Raw genomic sequence first — 14,499 nt, 5'->3', positions numbered from 1 at the left:
AGAAGAAGCGGGACAGGAGGAGGAGGAGGAGAAGAAGAAGCTATCCGCTGCGAACGTAAACAAATGCTAAAATAAGTGCGAGTACACAAACATGTCTATCGTGTTTGTGCCAAAGAAACTTCGAGGAAAGGCGAAAATCAACCAAGAGACGATACAGAGGGTAAGAACCAGCGAAGAATATTTACGAAGCGGTTTAGTAGCTGTTAACTTGTATTTATGTGCAGTTGAGCGGTGGTGTGAGCGTTAGCCGTTAGCCACTAGCTAGCTGCTTCACGGCTTTTCCCATTTATTTATGGTCTGATTACAGTCAACTAGGCTTCACACTCATTTATTTAGTGCTGTACTTTGTCAAAACGCTGCACACGGTGGCTTTAGTGACGGTTAAAGGCAGCCAAGAAAACACGAGCACTGTATGTTATTTTGTGTTGTGTCTGTTCCAGCTGCTGGATGAAAATGACCAGTTGATAAGATGCATCACAGAATACCAGCAGAAAGGACGAGCAGTGGAATGTGTACAGTAAGTTAAATGCATAATTAATTTCTTGTTTTGCTAGGGGTTTTTTTTCTAGTTTGCTCGATAATACAGGGGAGTGACTGCACGCCGTAGACAGATGTGTTGTGTGTAGATATGTTGACGTACAGTATACGACAGATGTGAGTACAATATCACTTAAATGCCAGATGTTTCACAATTGTATTACTTTGTACAGTGGGGTATTTGTTCTTATGTAAAATTAAGAACTACATATAGATTTACTCAATGCAACAGAAGTCACCACAACTTTCATTACAATCATTTCTTTTTTCAGTACTTTTTAATGCTTTGGGGTCTGTATTTTTAAAATCACAGTATCAGTCCTCTTTGGCAAGAAGACAAATTGGAAAGTAGAAACCAAATTTCTAGAGAGATGTTCTGACACTTTTCTGAGTTTTTTTCAGCTGCTCTTTGCTGAAGGGGCTGTGTTGTTCTGCTTTTCTCTGTAAAATACCCCAAAGGTGCTCAATTGGATTAGAGTCAGGTGACATACTTGGCCAGGTCATAGTTCTCACTTTTTTTGTTTAGAATCTCTTGTGTGATTTTGGCAGTGTGATTTGGATCATTATTGTACTGGAATATTCAGTTTTCTACTAAGCCGCTGCAGACTGGAAGTCATCTTGTCAGCCAGTTTTTTGGTACAGCTGCAGGCATTCGTGGTTTATATATGTAGTTTCCAAACACCTTTTGTACTCATGCGGCCCCATATCATCACACTCCCACCTCCATACTGCACTGTCCAGACTACACGTTTACTGTGATAGTCCTAGACATGATGCACTCAACAAATTTATCTCATCTGACAAAAGAATGTGCTCCTAATAATTGTCAGGCCTCTTTTGATGTTATTTAGCAAAGCTTCATCTTGGGATTTTATGTTAAAGAGCAAGCAAGAGTTTTTAGTCCCATCCATAGAGGCCGATATTTATACAAGGTCCTTCACTCTGACTGAGCTGTCACAGGAGCTGATTTTCTTTGAGAACCTCTGAACCACTTGCATGCCTGTTCTTCATTGTGAAAGTAGCACAATATCTGTGAGCTTAGGAGGGCCCCCACTGCAGCTCTCATTAGTGGTACTAGGGCTCATTCAATATTTTTTGAATACTGCTGCAGCTGTGCTTCCACTGATTGCTACTTGGTCATTGATCTTCCTGTATTCTTTCCTATCGTTGTGAAATCTCACCATCAGATTTTTCAAATACTTGGCAACGCTTTTCCATGTGGTGCCATGATGCAGAAGTACAGATAGACACAGCCCATAGATCCAAAATTGAGAAAGTTGTGGTGTTCACCACTCATTTTATTATCACCTTCATGAAATCTCTATTTTCATTTAGCGATCACAGGTTTTTTTGATTTGTGTCAGTGTGTATTTCCTTTTGTTCCACTTTTTTCCCTCTGCTTTGGGGCCTGTGTTTTCAAGATTGTCTTCCTAAAGTATTTGGGTTTGATTGTTCATAACAGGAAATATTTTAGTTATCCACTTAGAAGTAGTTCACGTATTGAGAAATATTTAAATTACTGAGACATGGTACATTTTTGAATTGTTTGATATTTGGTTGTGCACAGGAGTGCACACACTTTTATTGTATACTGCCAATGTCTCCTATTGGGTAGTTCAAGCTGCCATTTTTCTGCTTTCCCTACAGATACCAACAGATCCTGCATCGCAACATCGTCTATCTGGCGACCATAGCTGATGCTAGCCCTGACAACACACCTCCCTCTACCAATGTAAAGTCAAACCACACTGTGCATGAGTAATAACTTTAATGAGAATAGAGGTAATAGTGTTCCCAAGACCAACTTATTCCTAATTTTCTGTTATTGTTTTTCAGTCTCCATCTAATGACACCTCTGCCTCGCCACCAGCTGTGAATGGCCATAGAGGGACATGATGTTGGCAGATCCTGTCCATGGATCTGGGCAGGGATGTGACATTTGTATTGTTAATGACTGAACAACTGAAGGAATCATATTTAATATGTTGAGTGCAAACCTCTGTTCTCAGTAATGCAACCCACTGCAGGATCACAGTTCATTAATGCCATGTTTATGTGGAGAAACACTTTTTTTCAAAATGTTTTATTTTTCACTGGAGTGTACACTAAAACACTTTTCCTCTTCTTAAAAGTAGAGGCTCGTGTTGTTTTTTTTAATCTGTTGAGCGACTATACTGCACACATTTCCCATTTAAAGTTTCTAACAGGAGCCGACGACAAGTAAACGTCTTTAAATTTCTGTAGGAAAATGAGTCGTAGCTAAAAGAACTACGCAAATGGCATTTCGAATTGCTAGTCATTTTTATTCATTTTTTGCATTGCTGGTACACTTGGAAAGATTCAGTTGCCAGGTCAAGATAACAATAAGCAACATAAGCCAAGCAGTCCCCCTTCATATCTTCTTATCAGGGCAACATGTTTTTATTATTCCTTTTTTTATCTTTTGTAGAAGCCACTAGTAAACCATTTGACACAGCTGAGAAGCTAACAGTTACAGTCCAAGGTCTGTAATGATGTCTTAAAAAAGGCTGCAACAGTTAGGGAGATAACACAGACAAAAAGCAACAAACCCTATATTTTGATTGTGCAAAGCACATTAACTATAAAAAGATATATATTTATATGTATATACAGCAAACAATTCTCTGTAAACATGTTAAGTATGTTAGTTTTCTGAAAACATGGTGTCATTTCATAAATACAGGCAACATTGGCATCCGCAAACATCACAAAAAGATAACATTCTGGGCTTTTAAATACAGCCCATTGCCATAGAAACCGAAGAAACAAGGGCTAAAAAAAACACCCTCATCGCACAATGTTTTAGTGTTTAGCATGGCATATTTGGTAACCTTTATAGATAGATGGTGTAGTTCAACTCTGTAGGAAAAAAATGTGCTTTTTCACATATTGGGAGGTGGAAAATAATGTTTTTATGTAATATGTCTACAAGAATACTAACATACAGTAATGGTATAACATGTAAGAAAATACAAAAATAAGATTAATACTGTCAATAATGGTACACAAAAAATATTGTATTATTCAACAGAAGAAACGTTAGGTTTATGGGAGTTAGTGTCAATCTGGAGCAAACAACCGCCAATTAGAGAGGAGGAAATGAAGATGTTCCCTAATGCTCGCATCCAATAGGGTGTTCAACTTCTCAGTTATCAATAATCTCAGACTGCCTCTCGTCAGCACCATTCATCTTCTGAACAACGCTTTGGTTGGAAATAATATTCTGCAAGTGCTATCAATACCAACATGGCACATAGTTACTGCTATAATTCTTAACTCTGGTCAGTTGTTGAAAAAGTAGTGTATTTCTCTCAAATTACACATCTGCAGTGACTTACTATATTTATGCTGAGCCTGCTCAAAGCCTCTTAATAAAAAGAACTAAATATTTATATTTCAACTTCAGTATTTTTACAAGCTATGAAACAGTAGATGGTAGCTGTATTCTGAGTCATCTTGCATGAGATTTGGCAGTTACAGCTATGTAGACACAGTATATTTATTATGGGCAAAATGAGAGCATTTCAAGCCCCTGCCCCCTTGTAATCCCCTCCTTTACACACACACACACACACACACCCACCCACACACACACATTCAGCTGCAGAAGCAAGTGGGTGACGGCCGTGCACGTCTCCAGCTCTTGTCTGAGGAAACGTCAGCTCAACAGACAGAGAAACGACCACTAGACTAACTGCTGCCAGCATGACACATGCACCGTTCATAGTTAAAACATGGCAGTTCAAAAAACTTCAAAATACATCTCTTTTTTCAAATGGGGATGTCTGACATGGAAAAATATAGATACAAAAATGTCGAGCCAGTGTGTGTACTTAACGTTGCCTCTGAGGCTTTGAAATCTTCCAATTCAGTGGGTGTGGACTTTAATGGCTGCAGCTCGGTCCACTCAGCGGCTCATGTAACAGAGCTGCAGGTCCTCCGTGGCACTTCACCGTGGACTAGTTCGACATTACGCCGTGGTCAGTACTGGTGAAGGTAGGAGGGCCTGTGCTCGTGTTTGAGGGGGAAAGATTTAAAGCCCTTGGTCATGGGTTTGTGTTGCTGCTGTTGCTGCTGTTGCTGCTGCTGCTGCTGCTGCTGCTGCTGCTGCTGGGTGAAGGGAAAACCAGAAGAGATGCCGGTGGAGGGGGAGCAGTCGCTGGCGGTGGACCACACAGGAGACTGCAGCATCTGCATGGAGTCGCTCCACTGCGAGGAAGGAGGGATGTTCATCTGGTACAAGGAAGAGCTGGGATTGGGCATGGTGTTGGTGTGGGTGGAGTGCTGCCATGGTGCTTTGGGAGGCCAGGTTTTAGTTTTGCTGTCCTGTGGACCACAGCAGAAAGTCATCAGTTACATTAAGAAAGTCAACATGCATTGATGGTTTTCAAACCAAATGAAAATGTACAATAAATCGGGATGTTTCATTGATATTAGGGGCTTGTACTTTACCTGGTTATCATCCCCAATGTGATGGAGAGGTGGTGAAGGCAGGGTGCACACCTCTGGCTCCCCACAGCTGTGTTTTCTGAGGACATAGAAGATTACATTGAGCTTCACTGGTGCTCACGTACACCGATCAGCCACAACATTATGACCACTGACAGGTGAAGTGAATAACATCGATCAACTTGTCATAATCATATGTTCTGCAGGGAAACCTTGAGTCCTGACTTTCATGTGGATGTTTGACATGTACCGCTCGCCTAAACATTGCAGGTCAAACAATCCCCATGGCAACAGCAGACCTTGATGCCAGTCACCACCCTCAGCCTGACAATGCACCCAGACACAACCACAAAAAAACTGCTCAGGAGTGGCCCAACAGAGCTAAAGTGTTCACCTGGATTCCACACTCCCCAGATCCAAATCTTATTGAGCATCTGTGGGATGTGTCATAATAAGCCTGATCTAGGTAGGTCCCACCCTGCAACCCCCAGAATTCACTGCCACCATCCCGGTGCCACGGGACATCCCCAGAGGTCCTGTGTCCATGCCCCACTGGGTCAGAGGAGTTTTATCAACATAAAGGGGAACAACACAATACTAGGCAGGTTGTCATAACGATATGCCTGATCAGTGTAAAATATACTTGGTCAAACCCAAGCTGAAGTAGACATTGCGACTAGAAGAATGAGTACGACAAGAGAGGAGGTGTAGTAAGTAAACAGCCACGCCTTTACATCCTCAGAAACATTCTATGTAGTAATTATTAAATGGAGTGTAGTGAAATATCACTGTTTACTTGTGGGCTCAGTGTGATATAACACAATCCTGTTAATTGCATGTTTGAGGTCTCGGACATACCTCCTTTGTTTTACTGCCGCTACAAGGTCCGGTCCTGAAAACATGGAGAACAAGCTGTCACCGTTGGCTGACGACGTCTCATCGCTGGAGCTGGCTGAGTCCCCCTGATTGGCCGACCAGCTGCTGTTTACAGTCTCACTAAGGACACAACCACAGGAGGTGTTAGCAGTGTGTCGGCTACGCTCTCAACAAAGGGGTGTTTAGAGGTGTAACAGGATCAGATTTATTTATAGTCTAAACCTCGATGACACAATGTGAAAAAGAATGTACTGTGGGATACTGCAAATGTAAACTTCTCTACTTTGGGATGATTTAAAGGGATGAAGTGAACATGGTCGAAAAGTAGAGCTTTAAATGTATAGCTTATACAAGATCTCCTGGTTCTATTTCAGAGTAAAAGCTGTATAAAAGTAGCGAAAAAGTAGCATCCTTTTTTAAAAACAAGATTATTTGATGGGGTTCAGAAGCGATGTGACACCACTGTAATGGCTGCTTGTTTACTTCTGCCTGCTTCCCTGGATTAATCCATAAGCAGAACGGCGTCTCACACTTGTGGGTGGAATTAAATGATAAGTCATGACTAACACGGTAAATGCCTCACAGTTCGAAGGTGTCGACCACATTAATAATTTAATCAAAGCATCACCCAGCACTGTGGTGAACTATGATTAAACTAAGTTTTAAATAACCCTCTAAACAGTTCAACACAATACTGCAAACAGTCATTAAGCAGCACCTTTCAAAACAAAGATGCTTTAAACACAAAATAACAATAAAACACAGACGCATGAATAAAATTGAAATGCAAATGTTGTATAAACAAATTTGAAATACAATGTTGATGAGAAGTAAGATCTGCTCTAGTCTTAAGTCTCGATACAGTAACAGCCAGGAGATTCATATCTGAGGATCAGGCTGGTACAAGATAGTACAGGGAGCGCAACCCTGAGCAACGAAGACCCTTTAGCCCCAAAATCATAAAGTCAGCTTGAAAGCAAATTGTACAGTGATGCTAAAAGTGGAGATATGTGTTCTCCCTTCTTTTGCTTTGGTAAAACTGCACCTCATGTGATGGTGTGAATACATCTTATTGTCAGATTTGCAAAGGCAAGACAGATACAGAGACAAGTTGGATACTGCCACATAGCCATGTCTAAGCAGCATAGAGTGCAGCAGTTCAGTAGAAAACTGTGCCTAAGTCATTACTGATTTGTATTGTGAAAATATAATTGAATTCTAACAGCACACTATAGATGTCATTCATCTTCAGCTAAATGTTATGTCAGTGAGCTGTTTGTTGTTAATTTCTCTCTTTTCCTTTGTTTTTATATCTTATCTTTCAAATCCTGATGAAGGATACATGTTAAAATGACAGGTTTAAAACAAAAAACAACTTTCATTACAGTGGACGACAGTGGATCAGTTGTGAGGCAGATGTCATGTGTGGATACTAACCCTTCACTGTAGTACTCTGGGTGGGACCAGGTCCTGTGTTGCTCATCAGGCATTGGCCAGTTGCTGCGTGTGTTGCTGGGGCGACGGATGTGCTGCACCTGCCGTTTCTGCTGCATGGCCTGACTGACGCCAGCAACGTAACGTGCAAATTCTGGGTCCGAGCCAACTGCGCATGGAAAGGGAGGATAAATACAACTATGAGTTTCTGACACCCTCAGCTTTTCTCTTTCGCTCCCTGGAGCTCAATCCGTTTAGCCAGACTGTCTACCATAGCAGAAAAATCACAATGGCCATAAGTCAACTCTGCACAACAGGCCTCGACTGCAATCAAAAGAGTCTGCTGCACTGTAAAAATAGAAACTGACACAAGCTAAATTCAGCATAAATCGTAAACCTACAGTCGAAGACACATGCAGGGCAAAACAGCTGCTTATTCTTTCTGACCTACATTGATTAAGTGATTTAGATCAGGATCTAATGTTTGGTGACAAGATTGTATACAAAAACTAAGAACAAACCGCCTGGCAGCACGACATGATGCAAGCTGGACAGTACTAACATTTAGCAAACGTCTCACAAGATACAGAATACACAGAATAAAGCCTATTCTAATTTATATGTAGCGTGGCCTTGACAAACTTGTGACAGTCACAGTTTGGTTTGAACAGATGCTCCCTTTATGCTACTTTAGAGTGCTTTGACTAACTACAGACATGAGTGGAGGTGTCATTTATAACCCACTGGTATTATATCGATACATTTTAATATAATGCTTTTATCTGTTATGCATTCTAATAATCTTTTCTGGTAGTCCCTCTATGTTTATATCAACTAATGTCTGCAAACTAATTTTACTTTATGAGACAACGTAGATTTGAATGAAACTTTTTATATGTCAGCTGTCTACACACTACAGGCATCATAACAGCTTTGGTTGGATTATACTGTTGGGACACTAACTCAGGCCACCCACAACTCTTTCTGAACATTATTCTCCTGGTATAATAGACATCTATATATTAACTGCAACATTGTAAGTCATAAAAACTTTGCTAAGCTTCCCCAGGGTTTCCTAGAATGAAACAATGGTGTCAGCACAACTGCAGGATGAGCTGAATCACAAACTTAATCTGATTTAAGACAAGAAACATAGATATACTGTAATTTCATTTGAGGTCCTCAGTGCACCAAAATCAGTGGTTGTCAGTCATTATCCTCCGGTTTGTGTCAGTGTTAGGTGTGTCTTAGAATCCTACTAGTTTGTAGGCTGATATAACCCACAGTTACTTTCTAACTAGACTTGTTGAAAGCTACTGAAATGATCTTGTTAGAGCTACAAAAAATAACAAAAAATAGCAGATTTTTTATACAGCAGTAAACATATTTAAACCAATTTTCATAAATATTTTATCTGCCAAGTAACATTATTTTTCTGATTTGTAGCATTATTTAGTCTACTATTTTATTTATTTTCAAGGGTCAAAATACAAAAATCAAGTCCTTAAATATTAGAAGGAAAATAGAAACTGAAATTTCTAAGCCTCTACTACCGAATTAATTATTTTATAAAATGTTTTGGCTGTCTCAACCAAAAGCAGGAAATTCCTCTTTGCTCCAACAGTTGTTCTACAGACTTCTACATAAACTGCATACAAATATGTGGCTCACTTTTGATTTTAGGGAGAACTTTTCTCACAGAGGATCTGCTGAATATTTCCACTCTTAGTGTGACATAAATGAAACTCAAGGTAACCTCACCTGCTGGATCGAAAGGCAGTGTGTCCCCCAGGACTCCAAACACTCCCTCGCTCTGGTCCCTGTTGGGCCAAGTATTGTTGCGGGGCCCCTGTGGTTTCTGACCCAGCATCTCTGACATGACACTGTCCATGTAAGTGCTGACCAGACCCAGACTGTACAGGTCTGAGCTCAGATCCGGCAGTCCAGGTGAGCCCCACTGCCCAATGGGACCCAGGGGTGACAACCCTGCTGGGGGGCCTTGCGGTGGAGGCTGTTGCCCAGAGGTGCCAAGCCACTTGCTCGCCACTCTCTGCTGTGGCAGGACCTGGGATGGGGCCTGCTGGGGAGGAAGCTGAGGAGGAGGTGCCTGCTGCTGAGTGATGGGCTGCAGGAGATGCTGGTAGTACTGCAGAGCCTGTGGGGAGGGCTGCTGAGGTGGAGGAGGGGGCTGCTGCTGTTGCTGCTGGGGCTGCTGTTGCTGCGGGGGAGGTGGCTGCGGTTGAGGCTGAGGCTGCTGCTGCTGCTGCTGCTGCTTCTGCACTGAAGGTGCAGGTTGAGGCTGGGGCTGAGGCAGGGTCTGAGCTGGGGGCTGTAGGGCACTGTGAGAGATCGACTGGGAGGCTGGCGGAGGACCACTCGGTGGTTTCAGCTCAGCTGGGTTTGCAGACGCCACAGAATTCCTCCTCTTGACCAGGGGTGATGCCTGCTGGGATTTGCCCATGTTGAATCCTGAGAGAAAGTCAATGACATCCTGCATCTCTTGGTCAGTGGGCAGATTCATCCCCTGGTCTTCAGCCACCAAGCCATTGGCCAGCTGGTTTTGCTGGGTAGAGTCAGGGGCGCAAGACAGGCTGCCCATCTGCAGGATACTCTGTAGCCTCCCGTCGCTGTGGCCCAGGCCCTTGGCCTTTTCCTCAGAATTACTGGTTGACAGCATGCTGCGAGACGGGGTACTAGGGATGGAGTAACTACCTCCACTGTTTGAGCTGGATGAGACCTTCTTGGTGAACTTGGAAGTCAACTTGGATATTGTTTTGGGCAATCCACTGGAAGTCTTGGAGCTGGTACCTGGAGGCAAATCTGTCGGGCTGCAATAGTCTGGGATCTCTCTCTGCAGCTGTATCTGAATAGTGGGCAAGGCTTGCTCTCTTTGGTGGACAGGAGAAAGAGACATGTTTGATTATGTAGTGTAAAAAGTATTGAATATAGTAATCTGAATTCAGATGACTACATTTCACAACAGGTTGTATACACATCAATTGGCTGCTGGTTAAGACACTGTTGGGAAATGCACCCGTTATTCATTAATATTTATTATCCACTCACTTTCTTTCCTTCCACCTGTTGATGTCAAACACTGCTGTGTAAAGTACATCCACTAAACCAAGCGTCTTCTCGGGGTCTAAGCTCCTCTGGAGCAAGGACATAGTGGCTGGGTCCTCCTTGAGACACCTATAGATGTACGCACACACAAATATCCACAGCAGGACAGGACATGAACTCCAAATCCAACACAAAATCTTTCACATAAAAGTCCAGGTGCATTTGCTGAACAGATGAATACTTGGCATATGATATACATAAACAGGAGAAGAAAATCAAACACATCACACACACTAATAATTAACCAGATTTATGGAAGAGAAATATATCTGAAAATTTTCTTTACAACCGTTTTTGACTTGGTCCAATAACTGTCAACTGGACTTTCTGATGTTGTTACAGCTGTTTCTGTTCTGATGATGATCTGTGATTTTTTTTTCTTTTTTTGGCAAGAAGAGTGCATATATATATAAAATTTCAAAGTCTGTTAAAAAAAAAGAAGATTTGTTGATGTACTCACCATGTGGAGGGGACCTGGACCACTACCTTGGATCCTTCCAGAGTGATCTGTGGAGCATAGGCCTCCTTGTTCTCAATCTGAGCTGTATCAACAACCACCTGTTGGGACACAGACACACACCTCTATCAGTATCAGAAAAGCTTTTATTGCTATTTATTGTTATTCGTTGTTATTATGAATTTTCATATAATTTGCACATATAGCAACCAAAGTGAATGGGGTAGGGGAGGTAGGTTTGGCTCTACAGCATGTAAACCAGTTTGATTTAGCACCTTTACCAGGGACAGCTCAAAGGCTTGTCACTGGTGTCTGGCCTTAATCTCCTACTGAGTAGTGACAGGGGGTTCAAGGTGAGGAAGCCGAACACTTTCAGTCAGCCACTGACAACAAACAGGCAAGCCTTCCTGGCCGCAGCTAGTCCAATATATTTGCAAGTTCTTTGAAAGTGGCCTTGGCTCCTCGAGACCAGTGTAGCTGGGTCACAAAGACGGAGGGAAGGAGGGAGGAGTCCATTTCCTGTATTGCAGGATATGACCCTATTGTTATTAAAAAAGCAGGTGTATCCTCGAAAAACCCGAGCTTGCCATGTGAGAGAGTCACACAGACACAAACAGTCGGCCAGCCATGTGGAAACACATACGGCAAGGTCACTAAGGGCAGGAAAAGGCAGGAACAGCAGCAAAATAGACAAGGTCATCCTCTTCACTGCACTTTAGAAGCCATGCTTAGTAGAAAAAACAGGAGTTGATGATGAGTTTGCTCCAGGAACAGAACATATATGCCGACTCCCACTACTGTGACGGTCATGTGAGTGTGAAAGGAAGAAAATAGGGAGGAGAAAGATTGTGTGTGGGGGTGCTGTGTATGGTGCACTGCATGACAGTAAGCGTATGAGTGAATGCAGGTGTTTTAAAAGTGTGGAGAAGACACTATGTGTGTGAGTGTGTGTCCACATATACTACTGTGTGATCTATTTTAGGTGGAGTGGTGATAGGCTCAGATAAGGAGCTAATGCAAAGCGCTCATTCATCATCCAGGGATTGTTTTACAGCTAGCACGGGGCTGGCAAGGCTAGATGGGAACACGTTCTCGGTTTTGACACACAAAACAGGGCAGACCACACAGAAGAAATAAACAGTGTAGCATAAACACACTGGTGTTACTCTGAAGAGAGTCCTGCTGCTGACCCTCCCTCCTCATGTTTTTCAACAGGAGGGTGGGGGAGCACTATTTGCAGACCCGTCCAGGCAAGCCTACTCTTCAGTCAGATGCTGGAGGAATGTTTCTTCCTTTTTGTGTCTCTGGTGTTTGTTTACACCTCTCGGCTGCCTCAAAGCAAGCGGACAGATCTGCTCATCTCCATTACAAATCTGACAAACAACAGGATGCAAGCTGCCAAACCCCGAGACACAAAGAAGGGACAGGATTCAGTAATTTAAGCAGAAGTGTCAGAGAACTACAACCGGCCTGTTCCCATCAACATGCCACCAACTATCAGCTGTTCTGTAGTATCAACTAAACTGTCATGATGAAAGTTTACAAGATCAGTTTACCTTAGAATATAGTGCAAGAGCTAAGTGCTAAAAAATGAAGTTTCACAAGCCTTATAAACTACATTACCAGAAAAAAATATTTTACTTCCTTCTTCTCCAGTATCTTTTAGAAATATGTATTAAAAAAGAAATTAAACTGACAAATGCCATTGAACACTGCCTTTGTAGATCATATTAACACTGGTCTTCAACATCTGTACTCACCAGGCCAGCCTGGGCAAATAGCAGCTGGACAGCTGTCTTGCAGGCCCCTCTCCAACTGGATGGGCAAACTTGGTTGAGGACCTCAGTGACGGGAGAGTCATCCCTGGGGGTCACTCCATTCTGGCCCAGCGCCTCCTTAATGAGTTGCAGCATCGTGTGCTGAGGAGACAAAACATGGTGGGCCATCAACACCTGCTGATGTTACACTATAAACACCAGTGGGGAAAAAAGAGCAACGAGAGTTCACTGGCCCGATAATCTGCTAAGGTTATACCTCAAAATATTCTTCTAAAAATAAAAAAAAGGAAATTGTTGACTTTCAGAGAAGCACACAGCACAATTGTGACAGACAAAAGTTTGCACTTTTCTAGAAAATAAAGTTAGTGACATGTGGAGAACATAGAAAACAGTTGTGTCAAGGTAAGTACCGTTTTCAGTTTGAGGTTGTCAGCCGCTGACTCGTTGAAGGACACTCCTTTGAGAAAATGTGAGCCGATTTGCACAGGGATGGTTGGCAGCTCACATTGAATGGGCTGGGAGGTGGTCTGCATCCTGCCTGCCTGCTGAGCCTCCGCTTCACTGCAACAGCCCTGCACACACATACAAACACGTAAATGCAAAATCCATGGGGTAGCAAAGACAAAATACTGACAACATAGAGACAAAACAGTCCGTATTTATTCATCTGGCGTGGTAACAATAAAATGTCCATTTTAAAAGAACCAACACATCTAACTTTTGAACTTTGTGTCTTAGTCTTTGACATTTCTGACTGAAACGTGAATTTATAAGAGGGAACCCACCTGTAAAGCTACCTCCACGGCTTTGGGGTTGAGATGAAAGCCTGCCTTCAGTGCGTACTCACTATGGCCCAGGCTCTCTAATGCTGCTTTATAGGCCTGGGTAGGGAGAAACAAAATGACCAGCTACATTAGTATATTATGTCTATTGATTTTAAACTTCTTTTTGTACTGCAATTTCATCAATGACCCTATCTAGGTCCATTGTATTATTCAATTTAAATGAAAACTGTACATAAACTGAAAGGCGATATTTCCATGAAGAATTAAACAAAAAATGAAAGTCCATTTCATGCATAAACATGCCTCAGGATATCTCTAAATGTACAAGCCACGAGAATAACAGTAGCTGTAGTTCTCTGGCTTGGTCTACAGGTTGAGACTGTACCTGTAAAGCACTGTCAATCTTCATGTTGAGCTCCTTCAGCTGGTGCTCAGGGATGGTGGTGTTGTTGGAGCAAAAGAGCTGCTGAACCTGGATGCCTGCCAGGCAGCCGTCCCTGCCCCTCTCCCTCAGCCTCGCTGTGGCCTGAGGACAAAGCAGCACACAACACAGTTCTGGGTCAGGGTGACAGCAGGAACATCTACATTACTACTACAGCAAAAGCTCACAGCAAGTAAGAAAGACTAAATAAAATGTAGCATATTTAAGATTTATGTTTTAAGAGAATGTATAGAACAAAATAAAATAATGGTTTTTTTCACAATTATAGTGGGAAACTACAGGTTATACAGAGACATTTTCTTTTTATATTGCAAAAATCTCAACAGATAACATTTTGGACAAAGAGGACAAGTTTTCTGGATGATAACAAAAAAACGTGTGGTCCTGGTTGTCTTCGTCTATCCAGGCCTAGTTTCCTCCAGGGCTAACACTCTGCATGCCAGGGTTTAACAGGATCAATCAACCCACTATTCTCCTCTCTGCCTCACTGTATACAACAAAGCTCAAAATGGGCCAGGGGGACTGATTAGCCTGCGGATTAGATAGGTCCTCTTACACAACAGCCTCCCTTACATGGATTGGGGTTTAAAGGGGTAT

General features: G+C 42.4%; 2 protein-coding genes across 2 annotated transcripts in view; one reads left to right on the top strand and one right to left on the bottom strand.

Annotated features, from left to right (window-relative positions):
- Positions 1–2,671, top strand: ss18l2 (ss18, like 2). Its single transcript, XM_023275854.3, has 4 exons — positions 1–160; positions 441–517; positions 2,185–2,269; positions 2,374–2,671. Exons 1-4 carry the CDS (start codon positions 92–94, stop codon positions 2,431–2,433), a joined length of 291 nt encoding a protein of 96 aa, XP_023131622.1. The 5' UTR covers positions 1–91; the 3' UTR covers positions 2,434–2,671.
- Positions 2,672–2,819: 148 nt separating this feature from the next.
- Positions 2,820–14,499, bottom strand: part of garre1 (granule associated Rac and RHOG effector 1) — a 36,204-nt gene continuing 24,524 nt past the window's right edge. Inside the window, exons 4-14 of the mRNA XM_023275841.3 lie at positions 13,846–13,986; positions 13,461–13,556; positions 13,086–13,247; positions 12,658–12,816; positions 10,901–10,998; positions 10,384–10,509; positions 9,079–10,205; positions 7,321–7,486; positions 5,866–6,003; positions 5,011–5,086; positions 2,820–4,884 (exon numbers count right to left, since the gene is read on the bottom strand). Coding sequence (XP_023131609.2) covers positions 4,540–4,884; positions 5,011–5,086; positions 5,866–6,003; positions 7,321–7,486; positions 9,079–10,205; positions 10,384–10,509; positions 10,901–10,998; positions 12,658–12,816; positions 13,086–13,247; positions 13,461–13,556; positions 13,846–13,986 — 2,634 coding nt within the window. The 3' untranslated portion in view covers positions 2,820–4,539. The remainder of the gene's footprint in view (positions 4,885–5,010; positions 5,087–5,865; positions 6,004–7,320; positions 7,487–9,078; positions 10,206–10,383; positions 10,510–10,900; positions 10,999–12,657; positions 12,817–13,085; positions 13,248–13,460; positions 13,557–13,845; positions 13,987–14,499) is intronic.

This window comes from Amphiprion ocellaris, chromosome 1 (assembly GCF_022539595.1).
Source record: "Amphiprion ocellaris isolate individual 3 ecotype Okinawa chromosome 1, ASM2253959v1, whole genome shotgun sequence".
NCBI lineage: Eukaryota > Metazoa > Chordata > Actinopteri > Pomacentridae > Amphiprion > Amphiprion ocellaris.
Note: the sequence above shows the minus strand (reverse complement) of the source record. Positions and strands in the feature narration are given on the sequence as shown.

Excerpts from the sequence above, each read along its gene's own strand:
- ss18l2 (XM_023275854.3), top strand. The coding sequence starts at position 92 with ATGTCTATCGTGTTTGTGCCAAAGAAACTTCGAGGAAAGGCGAAAATC. Across the intron at positions 518-2,184 it reads CGAGCAGTGGAATGTGTACA|ATACCAACAGATCCTGCATC; the intron begins GTAAGTTAAATG and ends CTTTCCCTACAG. Across the intron at positions 2,270-2,373 it reads ACACACCTCCCTCTACCAAT|TCTCCATCTAATGACACCTC; the intron begins GTAAAGTCAAAC and ends ATTGTTTTTCAG.